Genomic DNA, 17,944 nt, shown 5'->3' with positions numbered 1-17,944 from the left:
AAGCTTGGGGGACGGTGGCAGTGGTGGTCAGCGCCAATGCCCTGCAGAGGAGGACAGCCACCCAGTGCCACAGAGGATGAATAATCTCCTCCATTCCGCCATTCTTCTCATCAATCTCAACTCACACACTCACAAACCCATCACACACCCACAGGGTCCTCACTCACTGCCAGTTCAAGGGACATCAGCATTCACTCTCACACATTCACTGTCATTGTCCCCCATCCATGGGACCACTCACCACCCACACAGACCAGGCACACTTATCATCTGGCCTGGCAGGCATCCTGCTTACACTCTCTCCATCTCTGTTCGTTCAGGACAAACTGGGATACAACAACAGGGAGAGGTCACAGACCGGTGGAGGAATGTCTGAAATCAAGGTCCTCATGGACCATGAAAACAGAGCCATCCAGCTGGCCAGTGATGACTGGGACCGGTCCTGTGCTGACAGTGAGGTCAGTGCTGCTCTAACAAGTGAGGATCCAGCAGTGAGACATCCATCAGGCAACCATGCTGTGAGTGATGTGTCCTCTTTCACAGGCCACTGCCACACACTAATTATCCAGAAGATATAGATGGGTTGGTCAAATGGGCAGATAAGTGGCAGATGGAATTTAACCCTGAAAAGTGTGAGGTGATACACTTTGGAAGGAGTAATTTGATAAGGAAGTATTCAATGAACGGCATGACACTACAAAGTAGTGAGGAGCAAAGGGACCTTAGCATGTGTATCCGTCGATCTCTGAAGGCGGAGGGGCATGTTAGTGGGGTGGTGAAAAAGACGTATGGGACACTTGCCTTTATCAATCGACGCATAGATTACAAAAGTAGAGAGGTCATGTTGGAGTTGTGTAGAACCTTGGTGAGGCCACAGCTGGAGTACTGTGTGCAGTTCTGGTCACCACATTATAGGAAGGATGTGATAGCACTGGAGGGGGTGCAGAAGAGATTCACCAAGATGTTGCCTGGGATGAAACATTTAAGTTATGAAGAGTGGTTGGATAGACTTGGGTTGTTTTTGTAGGAGCAGAGAAGACTGAGGGGTGACCTGATTGTGATGTACAAGATTATGAGGGGCATGGACAGGGTGGATAGGGAGCAGCTGTTCCCCTTAGTTCAAGGGTCAGTCACGAGGGGACATAAGTTCAAAGTGAGGGGCAGGAGGTTTAGGGGGGATGTGAGGAAAAACCTTTCACCCAGAGGGTGTTGACGGTCTGGAATGCACTATCTGGGAGGGTGGTGGAGGCGGGTTGCCTCACATCCTTTAAAAAGTACCTGGATGAGCACTTGGCACGTCATAACATTCAAGGCTATGGGCCAAGTGCTGGGAAATGGGATTAGGTAGATAGGTCAGGTGTTTCTCACGTGTTGGTGCAGACTCGATGGGCCGAAAGGCCTCTTCTGCACTGTGTGATTCTGTGATTCTGTGATCTCCACATCTGGGAAACAGCCGACAGAGTCCATGACCCAGGGCCTCCAATCAAGACCCAAAGAAACCCCTGAAGAGGATTCTGAAGAGGAATCTGAAAGCATCCTCTCTGAAGTCCTGTCACAGTGCTCACCCACATCCTCCACCAGAGCAGAAACACACGCCTCAGTGGGACCTAGCTTCAGATTAGCCTCGGGATCACAATCTGATGAGCACATCCCACTGTCTGATCCACAGCAGGCGGAGACAGGGACTTCCCAAGTCCCCGGCACTCAGACGGCAGCTGGAGGCCAAAACGTTGCTGAGTCTGAGTCGGACGAGGAGCCTCTAGACTCAGACATGTCACAGTGGCTGGAGCTGTAAAGGCAAACTCGGGAACATCAGGAAGGGATGTCCGCTGCACCCCTCAGATTGCAAGACATGATGGAGGAGTCCGTCCGTCTTCAGGCTGAGGTGATAGCGCCGGCATTGCAACGCTCCGAGATCAACACTGGTAGGATGGCAGCTGCCATGGAGACCTTGGTCCAGGACGTCGGTCCTGCACTGCTGCATGGGCTCAACTCATCGCTGATGCCATAGTTGGCCTCCAACACTGTGTATGGGAGAGGGATGCGGGGCAGCTTGATCTCACTCCAGCTTCCCCTTCTCCTCAAGGAGTCAGACAGGGACCTTCAGGGGCCTCAGGGAGGAGGATCATCAGGTGCACCCCCCAGGGTCATCCACCCAGGTGACTCAGGGATTGTCCAGCCCATCCGAATCCCCTCTTCCTGTGACCCCAGCAGCTCCACTTCCACAGGCCAAGGAGGGTGCCACTGCCACACAGCAGGACCCCAAAAGCAGGCCAGGGCCCTCTAGGTCTCAGCCCTCCAGAGGACGCCCACCAAGGTCATCACAGACAGAGAGTCACAGTCAGCAGGCAGCCTCCACCTCCGCTGTGGGTATCCGGGGAACACCAAGATGTTGCGGCAGTGTTAGGACTGTTAAGGAGAATTAGTTGCACAGCCTGGGAATGGGTGTTAATCACTTGTACATAATGTTCACTATTGTCAATAAACTTCTAAGAATGTCTCCCTTTCTATGGCTCCTTGTTCTGATGAGCAATGTTTCTGTCACTCAGATGTGAAACCTTTCTGTACAAGATAAAGGCAGGTGTTTCAGTCCAGAGCCTCTTCCCTGTGCTCTGTGCAGCCTTCAGACCACAGTAATGGTCCAGCCTCACACTCCCTGGAAACATTACTGATGCCTGCACCTCGGCGGTGCTGGTCATTGCTGCCAGAATGTAGTGGGCAGGTGGCACAGAGTTCTCTCATTCTCTCCGTGTGCTCTCAGTACCTTTACGGTGGGGCTGTCCCCATCTCTTCAGCGTCTGTGACCAGTGACGCTGTGCACCAGCTCCTGAGGGGCTCAGGTGCTGAAGGTGGACAAAGCATCAGATGCTTCTAAAGTTTCATGGCTGTGTCTCTATGACATGACACTGATTACAGAGCACAAGGGAGCTGCCCTCGGCCAGACAGGAGTCAGACATTCTCAGAGGCTGGGTGAAGATCTATGGAGTATCCTCACTGTATGTTGTCATCATCCTCCTGCGATCGAGTGAGTATTAGGGCCTCCACTGCATCTCCATGACAGGAGTTTTCACACAGAGGGTATCCACACTACCATAACCCAGACTGGAGTCAAACGTTCCCAGGTGTGATGTGAGGATCTATGGGGACAGCATGTTGTCATCATCCTCCACAAATCTGGCAGCTATGAGGATCTCCCAAGCATGCCTGCCTCGTCTGGCCAGTGCAAGGACCTCATCTCCGTCGTCGTTGCCTCCAAGGACTTCCTCACCCTCAACCCCATCAGCATCCTCCTCATTGGAGGAGACCTCCAGCCCCTCCATCTCCTCCTCAGGCAGCTCCACTCCCTGTTGGAGTGCCAGGTTGTAAAGGGTGCAGCAGACCATGATGATGTGTGACACCATCTGTGGACTGTATTGCAGGGCTCCACCAGACCGGTCCAGATACTGGAACCTCATCTTCAGCATCCCGATGGACTGCTCTACCTGGTTGTGAGTTGCAGCATGAGCCTCATTATAGCGTCGCTCTGCTGCAGTCTGAGGCCACTGCACAGGTGTCATCAGCCACGGCCTCTGTGGGTAGCCCTTGTCCCCGAGGAGCCAATCCTGCAGCTTCTGTGGACCCTGGAAGACTTCAGGAATCTGTGAGCGACTCAGGATGTAGGCGTCGTGGACACTCCCTGGAAACCGTGCGCAGACCTGCAGGATGTGTTTGTGGTGGTCACACACCAGCTGCACATTCAGCGAGTGGAAGCCCTTGCGGTTGATATAGTTGACCCTGTGTTATGGGGGAGATCTGAGCACCACATGAGTGCAGTTGATTGCACTCTGCACCTCTGGAAATCCTGAGATCCAGGAGAATCCAATGGCCTTTGCATCCTGGCTGTCCTGGTCCCGGGCGAAATGCACAAAGTTGTGTGCCATGGAGAAGATGGCAACTGTGACCTCATGGATGTATTTGTGGGTGGTGGATTGTGAGATCCCACAGAGGTCACCTGTGGAGCCCTGGAAGGAGCCACTGGTGTAAAAATTGAGCTGTCACTTTCACAGCCACTGGCAGTGGATGCCCTCCATGTCCCTGTAGCACCAAATCCTGCAGCAGGTGGCAGATGTGAGCGACCAGTTCCCTGGACACGCGCTGTCTTCAGTGACCCTGGTTCTTGGTCATCTACAGGAATGACAGGCGGTGTCTATAGACCCTGGGCGTCGCTAGGCACCGACCAGCGATGGCTGTGGCTCTTCAGCAGCTTGTGTGGGAGCCCCATCCGCCCCTTCTTCCTGAGGGTGCTGCTCCTCCCTCTGCAATTCCAGGAGCCTCCGTCTCTCTCTTCCCCTTTGTCTCCGCTCCCTGTCAGCCATGAATCATACAGCTAGGTCACCGGGCTCCATAATCCTGATGTACTCCTCCTGCAGGATGAGAGAGAGAGAGACACATGGTTAACATGGGTGCACTAAGAACCTGTCCTGGTTAAGTGTGATGGTCCCCATAATTCTTCCCAGATGGCCAGAGATTAGAGCGCTTCATGGCGTGAACCATGGGGAAGACTGGTTCAAACTGGGGCGTTGACAATGCAAGGGGCAGTGAGCGCCTCTAGTGACTGCTCCACGGCCGGCTTTAGCAAGGAGATTGTACAATGTGTGCAGCCCTCCAACTGTTCTGCAGTCCACTGAAGTGCTCATGAATTTGCAGTCTGTGTGGGGTGGAGGGGATGGAGGTGGCGGGGGGAGGAGGGGTGCAGGGGGTGGGAGCGGGTGGAGCTCTGCAGAAGTTAGTGCCACTTTGATGTCTCTGTGTTGCTTGAGTGGGCAGATAAGATAGAGGCCCGACTCCAATCATATCAATGTGGCTGTGCCTGAACTGTCTCAGCAGCAGAGGAATGGTCACTTTATACACGGTGTCCCTAATGTGTGGCTGCTTCCCTCACCCACCCTACACCCCACCCCGAATGCTTGTGTGTCATATTCAACAGCAGAGCAGCCCTTGCCCTCCCTACCGCCACCAGTTGCCTCAATGGCAAGGCTGCACCCTCAAAAGTCCCTCAGAGACAGGGCCGCACTTGCCCCCTGCTCCCCCTCACCTGCCACCAGTCAGGCAGGGCGGCACTTAACCCTGAAGCCTGCAAAGCAGCAGGTGACCCTGGTGACCTCTGCAGGATGTTGCTGTGCTCTCACCTCCTGTTAACCCAAAGTTCAGGCTGCCAAGTGCACGTTGCCTCTGTGTTGTTGTGAAACACGTTGGCGTGCTTTCCCACCGACGTGGATGGTCAGTCCAATAGGGGTGCAAGAGCTTGGAGGAACGGCCTGATAATGATATGCTGATGTTTTACAATGAGGTTCCTGATGACCGATGGTGAGAATCTAGAACTAGGGGTCACTGTTTAAAAATAAGGGGTTGCTCATTTAAGACAGAGAGATGAGGAGAATTTTTCTCTCTCAGAAGGATGTGTCTTTGGAACTCTCTTCCTCAAAAGGTCGTGAAAGCAGTGTCTTTGAATATTTTTAAGGCAGAGCTAGATAGAATCTTGATAAGCAAGTGGGTGAAAGGTTATCGGGGGTAGGCAGGAATGTGGGGTTGAGGTTACAGTCAGATCTGCCATGATATTGTTGAATGGCAGAGCAGGCTCAAAGGGCTGAGTAGCCTACTCTTGTTCCTAATTCGTATGTTAGTATGTTAGGAGACCCTCGCCCTAAGTGTTTTGACTGCACCTGGAACAAGGTGTCCAGGTAACTTGCCTCCTCCCTGATGCATCGCAGTGCCTGAAGCTCAGGCCCCAGCTCATCAACTCTGAATCATAATTCCTCGAGCTGCAGACACTTACCACATGTTACATAATGTTATACTGGTGTCAAGCAACTCCCGCGTGCTGCAGCTGCATCACACTGAGAATTACACAGTGAATCATCAAGATCTACACAGTGGGACACCGAGAAATGTACAGTGAGAGGCAGAGAAACTACACAGTGAAAAATCAAAAAAGCTACACAGTGAAATGCCGAGAACTACACACTGAGAAACCTATAACTAAACAGTGAGAGAACAAGAACTATACAGTGAGACAACAACAATAACAACTTATATTTATATAGCACCTTTACTGTAATGAAACACCGCAAGGCTCTTTATAGGGGCATTAAGAAACTAAGTATGACACCAAGCCACATAAAGGAGTATTAGCTCAGATAACCAAAAACATTGTCAAAGAGCTAGGTTTTAAGGGGCATCTTAAAGAAGGAAAGTGAAGTGGAGGGTCAGAGATGTATTATGAAGCTTGCAGCCCAGGCAGCTGAAGGAACAACCAGCAGTGGCGGAGCATTTAAAACCAGAGATGCTTATGAGGCCAGAATTAGATGAGCAGTTACCTCAGAGGCTGGAGAAGGTTACGGGGGTAGTGAGGGGTGAGGCTATAAAGTGCATTGAAACCAAGGATGAGAATTTTAAAATCAAGACGTAGCTTGACCAGGAGTCACTGTAGGTTACTGAGCACAGGGGTGACAGGGGAATGGGACTTAGTGTGAGTTAAGGTATGGGCAGCAGATGGCCTGAAGTTTGCGAAGGGGAGAATGTTGAATGGAGTACATTGGAGCAATCATGTCTAGAGGGAACGAAGGCATGGATGAGGGTTTCAGCAGCTGATGAGCTGAGAATGGGGAGAGTGAAGCGATGTTAGGGAGGTGGAATTAGCTGGTCTTAGTGATGGTGTAAATCTATGTTCAAAAGCTCACCTTGTGATAAAGTGACACCAAGGTTGTGAACGGAGTAGTTTAATCTGAATTGCTGCCAGGGAGAGGGTTGGAGTTGATAGCTGGAGACCAGGGTTTGGAGCAGGAACCAAAAACAATGGTCTGGATTTTCACAGAGTTGGGATGACTTGGGAGCCCATTAAAAATGGCGGCAGATCCCAATTCTGGGAGTCCCGACCCCATTCCTGGGCCGTCTGCTATACAGGACTGCCTTTAAAGGGTGCTTTCTGATCAAAAGCCTGCACCCCATATGGCCTTTCATGCCCCTATTCACTCTATGGGGAGTGTTTAGAAGACGAGGGGGGTGTGAGGGCTGGAAAGGCCTTTGTGTTTTTATTTTAACTAGGACAAAGTCCCACAGCACCAAGTCGGGCCTCTCAAACAGCCTGGGGCTGCCTCGAAACTTTACCCCGGGTTAGATGGGCTGACTCCAGCCCACACCCATGCCCTCTGCACTTACGGACACTTGCTCCCGAGGCGAGCGGGCCGAGTCGGGAATTTTCCCAACTCCCCTTATCCACCTTGAGGAAGAGATTCCAAGCCAATGGTTTCAGTCTGCCCAATATTCAATTGGATTTAATGACACTGGAAACTTCAGTGCCTTCAGTGGTAGGCAGGTGGTATTGGCACATGGCATACTTATCAGCCTCAGTATGTTCCAAGGCACTTTACAGCCAACAAAGTTCTTTTGAAGTGTAGTCACTGTTGCAATGTAGAAAAAGTGACAGCCCATTTGCACTCAGCAAGCTCCCACAAACAGCAATGTGACAGTGACCAGATAATCTGTTTTAGCGATGTTGGTCAGGGGATAAATTTTAGCCAGGTCACTGTGGAGAACTCACCACCTTCTCTTCTAATAGAGTTATGGAATCCTTTATGTCCACCTGAGAAGGCAGATGGGGCCCTCTTTCATCTCCATAACATTGCCAGTCTCCACCCTACCTCAGTCCACCCATTGCTGAAACACTCATCTCAAACTCTGCTGCCTGTGTCACATCTCACACCAAGTACCCAATATCCCTGTCTGGCAACAGCTCAATTTGAAAATTCTCATCACAAACCAAATCCCAAATCTCCAAGGAACACACGGTGGATCCTGCAATACTGGGTGCAGTGGGGAGGAGGAAGGCGATGAATGGAGAGCTGCAGAACAGGATTGGTTAGCAGAGATGTGAGGTTGAAGATTTTAGAGTTCGGATCACCTTTGAAGCTAAGCCTGTTAGTCTCCATCCAAGACTGGCCTAGTTCCATTAGACTTCAGTTAAGCCCATCAGTGACTCAGGGCAAAAGGATGTCATGTGACTCATTGAGGGTCAGGTGTAAAGGGAGATTTCTTCTCATATTCTACAGACCAATGATGCCTTAGGAGCGATGTGGAACTGGCTGTACTTCATCCCACTCATTATCATTGGCTCGTTCTTCGTGTTGAATCTCGTGCTCGGAGTTCTGTCTGGGTAAGTGCAAGATACTTCCCAACCTCTGAAGGCAAGTAAGCCAGATATCATCCACCACAGAGTGGCACTGTCTCACTACACATTACAGGGATACTGGCCTCTATCTGCAGCTTAATGAGAGAGAGGCAAAAAAAAAACCCTCAGTGCACTTTGTTGCACAGGTCCCATGTGATAGAGCTTGGGCTAGACTGAACCCAGCTCCAGTGAATTAGGGTTCAAAGGACAAAGCCCACACCAAGTGGGTCCCTCACTCAGATACCACAGGATGACTGATATGTATAACAGGAAAGCTTGTCACAGGAACTGTATCATGTTGTGGGGCATTGCTGTACCTGTCCTGGGAGTTTTCTGATGGGCACAATGTAGAGGGAGATTTACTCTGTAGCTAACGCCGGGCTGTACCTGTCCTGGGACAGTTTGATGGGGACAGTGTAGAGGGAGCTTTACTCTGTATATAACGCCATGCTATACCTGTCCTGGGAGTTTTCTGATGGGGACAGTGTAGAGGGAGCTTTATTCTGTAGCTAACGCCGGGCTGTACCTGTCCTGGGAGTGTTTGATGGGGACGGTGTAGAGGGAGCTTTACTCTGTATATAACGCCATGCTGTACCTGCCCTGGGAGTGTAGAGGGAGCTTTACTCTGTATCTAACCCTGTGCTGTACCTGTCCTGGGAGTATTTGATGTGGACAGTGTAGAGGGAGCTTTACTCTATCTAACTTGAATCTAAGCTTGACATTGAGCATCTGAAATATTCCAACCTAGATAATGCCATCCTTCGTCCCGATGAGCCTCATAGTGAATTAAATTTTTTACAGCCTTTTTTAAATGTACTGCACTATCCTGAGCTGGTCAGCCTGTGCTCACTGTTACACTGTCTGTTTTGGGGTTATTTGGGGGTAGTCTTTAGGCCCCTCAGTGAGGGGGCGGGGGTGGTTACAACATTTCCTCCTGACACAAACTGATTGTAGCAATGACAGGGTAGTAAGGGACTGCAGTCTAGGCCTAGCATTCCCATTGCTAACTCCCCCTCTGCTTTCCCAGTGAATTTGCCAAAGAACGGGAGAGGGTAGAGAACAGGAGATCATTCTTGAAGCTCCGGAGGCAGCAGCAGATTGAACGGGAACTCAATGGTTACCGAGCCTGGATTGACAAAGCAGGTGAGTATCCAAGAGATTGCCTGATGCAACCATCCTTGCTGTGTCCCACCTTCCCACAATATATGAAAATACAAACATAAGAATTAGGAGCAAGAGTAGGCCATTCAGCCCCTCGAGCCTGCTCTGCGATTCAGTAAGATCATGGCTGATCTGATAATGGCCTCAACTCCACATTCCCGCCGACCACTAAACTGGAAGAGTTACAAATCCTGGGAACTGTTTAAGACACAATTAGGTTGGCAGTGGAGTAGAGATTTTAATCCTTTCAGAATGATGAACAGGATGGACTGAATGGCTTTTGTAACCTTTGACTCCCTTGGCAGTCAGATTCTTTCTAACTCTGCCTGAAAAGTTTTCAATTACTCTGCCTCTAATGCACTCTGGGGAAAAGAGTTCCACATACTAACGACCCTCTGGGAGAAAAAAAATTCTTCTCATCTCCATCTCTAATGGGAGGCTTATTATTTTTAAACAATGTCCTTAGTTTGTAGTATACATAAATGATTTGGAGGAAAATGTAACTGGGCTAATTAGTAAGTTTGCTGATGACACTAAGGTTGGAGGAGTTGCAGACAGTGAAGAGGATTGTCAAAGGATACAACAGGATATAGATCGGTTGGAGACTTGGGCGGAGAAATGGCAGATGGAGTTTAATCCGGACAAATGCGAGGTAATGCATTTTGGAATGTCTAATACAGGCAGGAATTAAACAGTAAATGGCAGAACCCTGAAGTGCATCGATGGGCAGAGGGATCTGGGTGTACAGATCCACAGGTCACGCAGGTGGATAAGGTAGTCAGGAAGGCATATGGCATGCTTGCCTTCATTGGCAGGGGTATTGAGTATAAAAGCTGGGAAGTCATGCTGCAGCTGTATAGAACCTTGGTTAGGCCACACCTGGAATATTGCGTGTCATTCTGCTCGCCACATTACCAGAAGGATATGGAGGCATTGGAGAGGGTGCAGAGGAGATTTATCAGGATGCTGCCTGGTCTGGAGGTTATTAGCTATGAGGAGAGATTGGAGAAACTCGGATTGTTCTCACTAGAGCGACGGAGATTGAGGGGCGACTTGATAAAAGTTTACAAAATTACAAGTGGCATGGACAGAGTAGATAGTCAGAAGCTTTTTCCCAGGGTGGAAGAGTCAATTACTAGGGGACATAGATTTAAGGTGAGAGGAGAAAACAATAGAGGAGATGTGCGGGGCAAGTTTTTTTATGCAGAGGGTAGTGAGTGTCTGGAATTCGCTGCCAGAGGAGGTGGTGGAAGCAGGTACGATAGTGGTGTTTAAGAGGCAGCTTGACAAATACATGAATAGGATGGGAATAGAGGGATACGGACCCCGGAAGTGCAAAATGTTTTAGTTGACGGGCAGTATGATCGATGCAGGCTTGGAGGGCCAAAGGTCCTGTTCCTGTGCTGTACTTTTCTTTGTTCTTTGTTCTAGTTGCTCCCACAAGGGGAAACATCCTCTCAGTGACAGCTTTGTCAAGCCCCCTCAGGATCTCATATGTGTCAATAAGATCACCTCTCATTCTTCTAAAGTCCAATTGCTACAGGCCCAGCCTGTCCTTTCCTCATAAGATAACTCCTCTATCCCAGGAATCAGTCAAGTGAACCTTCTCTGAACTGTGTGTAATGCATTTAAACCCATAAACAAGGAGACCAAAACTGTACCCAGTTCTCTCGATGTGGTCTCACCAATGCCCAGTACAACTGTAGCAAAACATGCCTACTTACATATTGCATTCCCCTTGCAATGAACATCAATATATCTTTTGTCTTCCTAATCACTTGTTGTACCTATATGCGAACTTTTTGTAACTCATGTACCAGGATACCCAGATCCCTCTGTACCTCAGATTTCTGCAATCTCTCTCTATTTAAATAATGTGCTGCTTTTCTATTCTTCCTGCCAAAATTAGAGTTGGGGACATGTTCATATTTTCCTACGTTATACTCCATCTGCCAAATTTTTGTCCACTACTTGACTTATCTATGTCCCTTTGCAGACACCTTGTGTCCTCTTCACAACTTACTGTCCTACCTATTTAGCAACTGTAAAGTAAGCAGATTCTTCAGTACACTGGTGATTCTGTCAGTCAAGCAATCTTTCACTCTAGCTCTAATATGTTACTAATTATTAAGTTACTAAACAAGAGCATTCAGAGAAAAAAAAAACTCAATTTTTTATGGCCCCTAAGATATTTCTCCTGGGCTGTTTGCTGCATGAAATTTGTATTTTATTCCTCCGGGGAAGTCTGAAGTGTTGAGGACAGAAGTCAGTGCAAGACAATAAGGAACTGTTCATTGTCGGACTGTGTAACAGAGGGTGCAGGGGAGAGGGACTTGCTTACAGCTAGGCAGGAGGCAAATTCATTTCAATATCTGACATGATCAGTGCACACTCCCACGGGTGAAACTCCACTGCACCCACTCTCCAACTCTAATCCAAACACTAACCCCAATGCCCCAACTCTAACCCCTAAAGCTAAAAACCAAACTATAACCCTAATGATCCAAACATAACCCTAATGTTAATGAACCATACTCACTCTAACCCAAATTATGTAACCCTAACCATAACGCCAATGACCCAGCAACAATACTAATGATCTAACCCCAACCCTAAAGACTGAACCCTAATCTTAATGATCCAACCGTAACCCTAATGTCTTAACCCCAAACCTAACCCTAATGACCTCCAGTCCTAATGACCCAATCCAAACTTCGATGATAACATCCGAATACTAATCCCCAAACTCTGACACTTAATTCCAGAGACCCAAATACTCACACTCTCATACTCTCACACTCCCCACATCCGTAAGACCCTTACATTCACTAACTCCCTCACCAATAACACTAACTCATTCTAACATTGAACCCCAAAACTAATACCAATTTCTAACCTGAAATATAAAACCCTAAACTGTGTGTTGTCAATAACTCAAGGCAGGACCCGTTATATTGCCAATAGTTACATTGCAATAAGTTACTAACCGATTGTGTGATATAAACTGCAACGTTTCAAGCTAACTGTAACCTCTCTCTCTCTCTCTATCTGCCTATCTCTATCTCCCTATCTCCCTCTCCCTCTCTTCCTTTCTGTCTCTCTCTCTGTCTCTCTCTCTCTCTCTCTCTGTCTGCCTCTCTGTCTCTATCTCTGTCTCTTTCCCCTCTCTCACTCTTTCCTTTCTCTCTCCACCTCTCTCTCTTCCTTACTCTGTCTGTCTGTTTGTCCATCTTTCTCCAACAGAAGAAGTGATGCTACTGGAAGAAAACAAAAATGCTGGGGAGAAATCTGCACTGGATGGTAAGACGATCTCCTCACCCTGCCTCTGGACACACTGGTCCTCTAGAAGGGCTATACTTACGTTCCAACCCCCTCCCAACCCACAGCCAGAGCAGGACTCTGATTTGCCCTGGGTTGTGGCCACCATTTACCTAGCCAGCTCTGCCACTGTTCTGATTGCACTTTGCTCAGGATAACACAATTGAACTTGTAGAGCTTGCATTTATATTGAGCAGATTGGCTGCTATTTTTGCTATATTACAACAGTAACTGCACTTGAAAAGTATTTCATCAGCTCCATTTTTTTGGTGTGAGAAATCATGAAGTTGTGAAAGGTGCTATATAAATGCAAAACTTGTTTTTTTTAGTGTGTAGTGGGGATTTCTGTGTTGTACTTTTCCACAACTGATTTCATGAACAGGTAGGTGGTATTTTTCATGAGGTAGAGAAGTGCCCTGTTTTTTGCACTGACTGCTGTTACAATTTTGATGTTTATAACTTTGTTTTTGGACTGTGTCTTTAACTTAGGGTTAAATGAAGGGGGTCATATGACCTATTTTAAAGTGTTCTTGCCTGACGGCAAGCCTTGGTGGTTTAATTGTTTGGGATTAAAGGGGACCCAGATTGTTTTACCATAAAGAAGGTGCAAGGTGTTTACACTCGGATACAATAGCAGCAGCTTGTGTGCTATCAATGGATAGACTGTGAGTCTCCAAAGTTCCGGAAAAGTGTTGACAATGTTGGGTTGCAAACGGTTGCTTTAAACTGTCCATTTAGTTTCAAGATGAAAGAGATTTGGGGACTCAAGGATAGCTAATCAACATTTCTACCTGAATACAAGGCCCATGTGATTCATTTTGTCATATAGATGGGCATTGAAAGGGGAAGGATCTAACATGTCCTTGAAGCTCAAAGACAAGGTCAGACTGCCAGGATCTGGGTGAGGAAGTGCAGCTATAGGCAGCAAGATGCTATGATTGACCATGCAGGGATGGAAGTGGCAGCTCACAATGAGATTACAAAGGCCAACTTCATGAGGAGTTAAAACAAGGTTGGAAGATTTGCCTAGCTTGTGTTAGTGGAAAAATTTCCAGATAAAAAGAAACTTCATTGTGAAAGACAGTTCTGAGATTAAAAGTTGCCAGGCTGATAAAGGAAAAGAACATAAGTAAACCCTTGGGAGTTTAGAATCACCTTGGATGGGTTCTGGGAGAATTAAATATCTACTTAATGAACAATGTAAAATGTAACTCAGTCATGCTAAGTAAAAGGGGGATGTCTATTATGTGGTTTAAAGGATAAGTTTCCTACAAAGACCATGTTTAGTCATAGTGTTTTTAGTCTTTAGTTACAGTAGAAGTCTTAACATGTGAAATCTTCTCATGTTACCCTTTCAGCTATGAACTGGAAGTTTGGATTTCTTTTTAAAAGTTATTGGTCTCTACAGAGATTGTAACACTGCTGGTATCCTGGGCATAGCTACTGAGAATTCAGCAGTGACTATAGTCTGCTCACTGATACCCAGGGCCAGTGCCCTGATTTTATTGGGGTGCAGGAACAGATAGAGACAAGAAAAAGGAGAAAGATGGCAACAGATAAAAACAGAAGGAACAAGAGGCATACTGAATAGATAGGAGACAGTGGCAAATAGAGACAGAAAGATGAAGAGAAATGGATGAAATAGGGAAGACAATGACAGGTAGATTAGGAGAGAGAACTGAACAGATGGGGTAGTGAAACATGGGGGAGAATTTTCTCCCTATTGGGGGGGTTGGACGGGAGCGGGGGGCACACAGCTGATCACCGCCCGTGATTGGCTGCATGCTACCATTTTACGTGGGTGGGCCAATTTTGTGCATGTGTGTGAAAGAGTGCAGAAATCTCCCTGAGGCACAGAGCTACATCAGGGAGACTAGTTTGATATTTGAAAATTTTAAAAAAGGTGAAAAAAAAATTTTAAGACATGTCCCCTCATGAGACAGTGTCACATGAGCTGGTACATGTCTATGAATTTTATTAAAAATTTTTAACTAAACTTTAAAAGCCTTCATGAAATCTCATCCCGCCCGTGGATAAGGTTTCATGATTAACGTGAAAGCCGCCTGGGCTCTTCACCTGCCCAACAACCTTAAGGTTGGATGGGCAGCTCAGTTAATTATCTTAATTGGTGTTTAAATGGCCTTAACAGGCCTTCAACAGTTCGGCGAGCGCGCAGACAAGACGCACGCCTGATGTCACCGCATGTAACTTTACATGTCAGTGAGTGGGGCCCACCCCTACATGCTGACCTGAAGATTCTGGCCATGATTAAAATGGTGAAAGGCAAGAGAGAATATTAGAATATGTTAAAGAGGATGAGAGAGGCAAAAATAACATATGGGAAGAATAAATGAGAAGTGAAAGGCGAAATGGGAAGAGATGATGAGACGCAGAACAGGGCAAGAGAGAGAGAAAAAATAATTGTATTCCTATTGCACCTTATCTGTCAGGAGCGACAGGGAGTGCATCACATACCATGATGTGCAGTGACTAAGGGAAGAAGGTTGGCCAGGTCAGGGATTGAAGAAGGGAGAGAGGGAGAGGGACACATCCACCATTCACTAACCTGCTCAATATCCTAGAAATCCTTCATTAAGAGCACTGGATGGACCCCACCAACACACGGACCATAACAATTCAAGAAGAAAAATCACTATCATCTTTTCAGGGTGGCCAGAGATGGACAATAAATGTTGGCCTTGCCAGCAACACCCACATCCCAAGAACATGTAAACATGGAGAAAGAAACTAAGAGGAACAAGTGAAATTGAGATCAAGTGAGAGGAGGGAGAAGCATTGTGTGAAAGAGATAAACTATAATGATGGAAGAGGGAGAGAAACCTAGGAGAGAGGGAGAGAAATGTTTTGTGACTAGTTCCCCTTCTGAAGCTTAATTCAGCCCTGATGTGGGGGCATAGTGTAAGCTGACCCCCTGTCAGTTCCACTCCTATCCTATGCCTGAATTTCTCACACTGTTTATTTTGTAGAGTACACAAAAGTCCCACATGTCATTGTTAACCTTCACCATATAGTAACTGGGATGCCCAAGGGAGGGCTTTGTTTTAAGTCAATTAACCCCTGTTTTCAGTCCTTAGAAGAGCAACAATCAAAAAAGGGCGAATGGAGATGATTCACACAGAATCGAGTGATGATCACTACACTGAAATATCTTCTGTGGGTGAGTCTTGGCCCTCCCCAGGTGGGACCCTCATCATTCCAAGTCTTTGAATGTGTCACCACCTCTCAAATGTGCAGCTTTCCCAGGACTCCATGTTTAAATCCCTCCAATCAGATTTTTGCCCTGCCGCATAACCAAAATGGCTCTTTTCAAAGTCACAAATGACATCCTCAGTGACTGTGACAAAGGTAAACTTTCCCTCTTCATCCTTCTTGTCCTGTCTGCAGCGTACAGCACAGTTTTACCACACCATCCTCCTCCAACATCTCTCCACTCTTGTCCAGCTGGGTGGGACTGCTCTCTCCTGGTTCCATTCCTATCGATCTCATCATAGTCAGAGAATCACTTTCAATGGCTCCTCTTCCTAACCCTGCACCGTTCCCTCTGGTGTCCCCTACGGGCCTATCCTTGGCCCCTCCTATTTCTCATCTACATGCTGCCCCTTGGCCATATCATCCAAAGGCAGTGTTAGTTTTCACATGTAGATTGAAGACCCCCCCCAGCTCTACCTCACCACCACCTCTCTCAACCCCTCCACTGTTGTTAAATTATCAGACTGCTTATCCCACATCCCGTACTGGATGAACAGGAATTTCCTCCGGTTGAACATCGTCTTCGACCCTCACCATGACCTTCATTCCCAAGACTCTGGTTCCACCCACAGTGTCCTATTTGACTCTGGGCTGATTTTCTGGCTCCGTATCCTTTCCATCGCAATCACTGCCTATTTCCACCCCCATAATAGAATTCACCTCTGCCCCTGGCTCAGCTGACCTGCTGCTGAAACCTTCATCCTTGTCTTTGATGCCTTGAGACTTGATTAGTCCTGTGCTCTCCTGGACAACTTCTCAATCTTCACCTTTTCTTCAACTTAAGCTCATTCAAAACTCTGCTGTCCATACCTTAACTTGCACTGAGTCCCAATCACCCATCACCCACTATGCTCGCTGACCTCCATAGGCTCCCAGGCTGGCAATGCCTTCATTTTAAAATTCTCATCCTGGTGTCCAAATCGCTTCGTAGCCTCCCTATCCCTGTAAGCTCATCCATCCTTACAACCTTCTGAGATCTCTGCATTCTACCAACTGTGGCGACTTGCACATCTCCCATTCCTTCGTGGTAATCTCTAGGATTTCCTCCCCAAACCTCTCTGTCTCTCTTCCTCTCTCTCTTTCCTCCTTTGAGACATTCCTTAAAATCTGCCTCTTTGACCCAACCTTTGGTCACTTCTCTAAATGTCTCCTTATGTGGCTCTGTGTCAATTTTTTATAAAATACTCTCCTTTGGAACGTCTGGTAATGTTTTGCTACATTAAAGGTGCTATATTAAAGTTGTTGTTGTATTGTTATTGTTGATGATGGTGGGTGTGTCATCAGATCTTGCCATCATGCTGAATACCAAGGACCCCTGCTTCCAATGAACTGAAGCCTGACTTTATCGGAACAATACCTGGTGATGCTGTGCACCTGGCAATTGAACAGGAGCCCTTATTCCTGTGATAAGAACATGGGAACAGCCCATTGAGCCTGTGTACCTGCTTCGCTTCCATAATAACCTTGCCAACAAAAATCTATCGATCTCAAGTCTGAATTTTTCAATAGACTCCCAGCCTCAACAGCTTTTTGGGAGAGAGTTCCAGATTTCCACCACACTTTGTTGAGGAGATGCTTCCTGACATCACCTCTGAATTGTTGAGTTCTAATTTGAAGTTTGATGCCCTTTATTCTGGACGTCCTATGAGAGGTTATAGTTTTTCCTATCTATCTATCAAATCCCAATGATGATCTTAAACAGATCACCCTTTAACCTTCCATAGTCAAGGTATACAAGGCTAGTCCATGCATCCTACCCATGTAGTGGAAGCTTATTAGCCAGGTATCATTCTGGCGACGAGCGCTGGAGTGCTGTCAGGATGCTAGTCGACCCTGGCAATTAGGCAATAAGTTCTGGTGATGTTTATCATAGAATCATAGAATGGTTACAGCACTGAAGAAGGCCTTTCAGCCTGTCATTTGCCCTTGAATCAAATCTTTTCTCTTCTGATAATTATCCAATTCTCCTTTAAAGGCCATGATTGAGCC

General features: G+C 47.3%; 1 protein-coding gene across 1 annotated transcript in view; it reads left to right on the top strand.

Moving 5' to 3' along the window:
• LOC121288931 (probable voltage-dependent R-type calcium channel subunit alpha-1E) overlaps positions 1-17,944 on the top strand; it is a 1,066,831-nt gene that overhangs the window by 350,203 nt on the left and 698,684 nt on the right. The window contains exons 7-10 of the mRNA XM_041207798.1: positions 8,088-8,191; positions 9,234-9,349; positions 12,611-12,667; positions 15,774-15,863. Coding sequence (XP_041063732.1) covers positions 8,088-8,191; positions 9,234-9,349; positions 12,611-12,667; positions 15,774-15,863 — 367 coding nt within the window. The remainder of the gene's footprint in view (positions 1-8,087; positions 8,192-9,233; positions 9,350-12,610; positions 12,668-15,773; positions 15,864-17,944) is intronic.

Source organism: Carcharodon carcharias, chromosome 16 (assembly GCF_017639515.1).
Source record: "Carcharodon carcharias isolate sCarCar2 chromosome 16, sCarCar2.pri, whole genome shotgun sequence".
In the NCBI taxonomy this organism is placed as follows: domain Eukaryota; kingdom Metazoa; phylum Chordata; class Chondrichthyes; order Lamniformes; family Lamnidae; genus Carcharodon; species Carcharodon carcharias.
The sequence above is the reverse complement of the archived record's forward strand: the minus strand, read 5'-3'. Positions and strand labels throughout refer to the sequence as shown.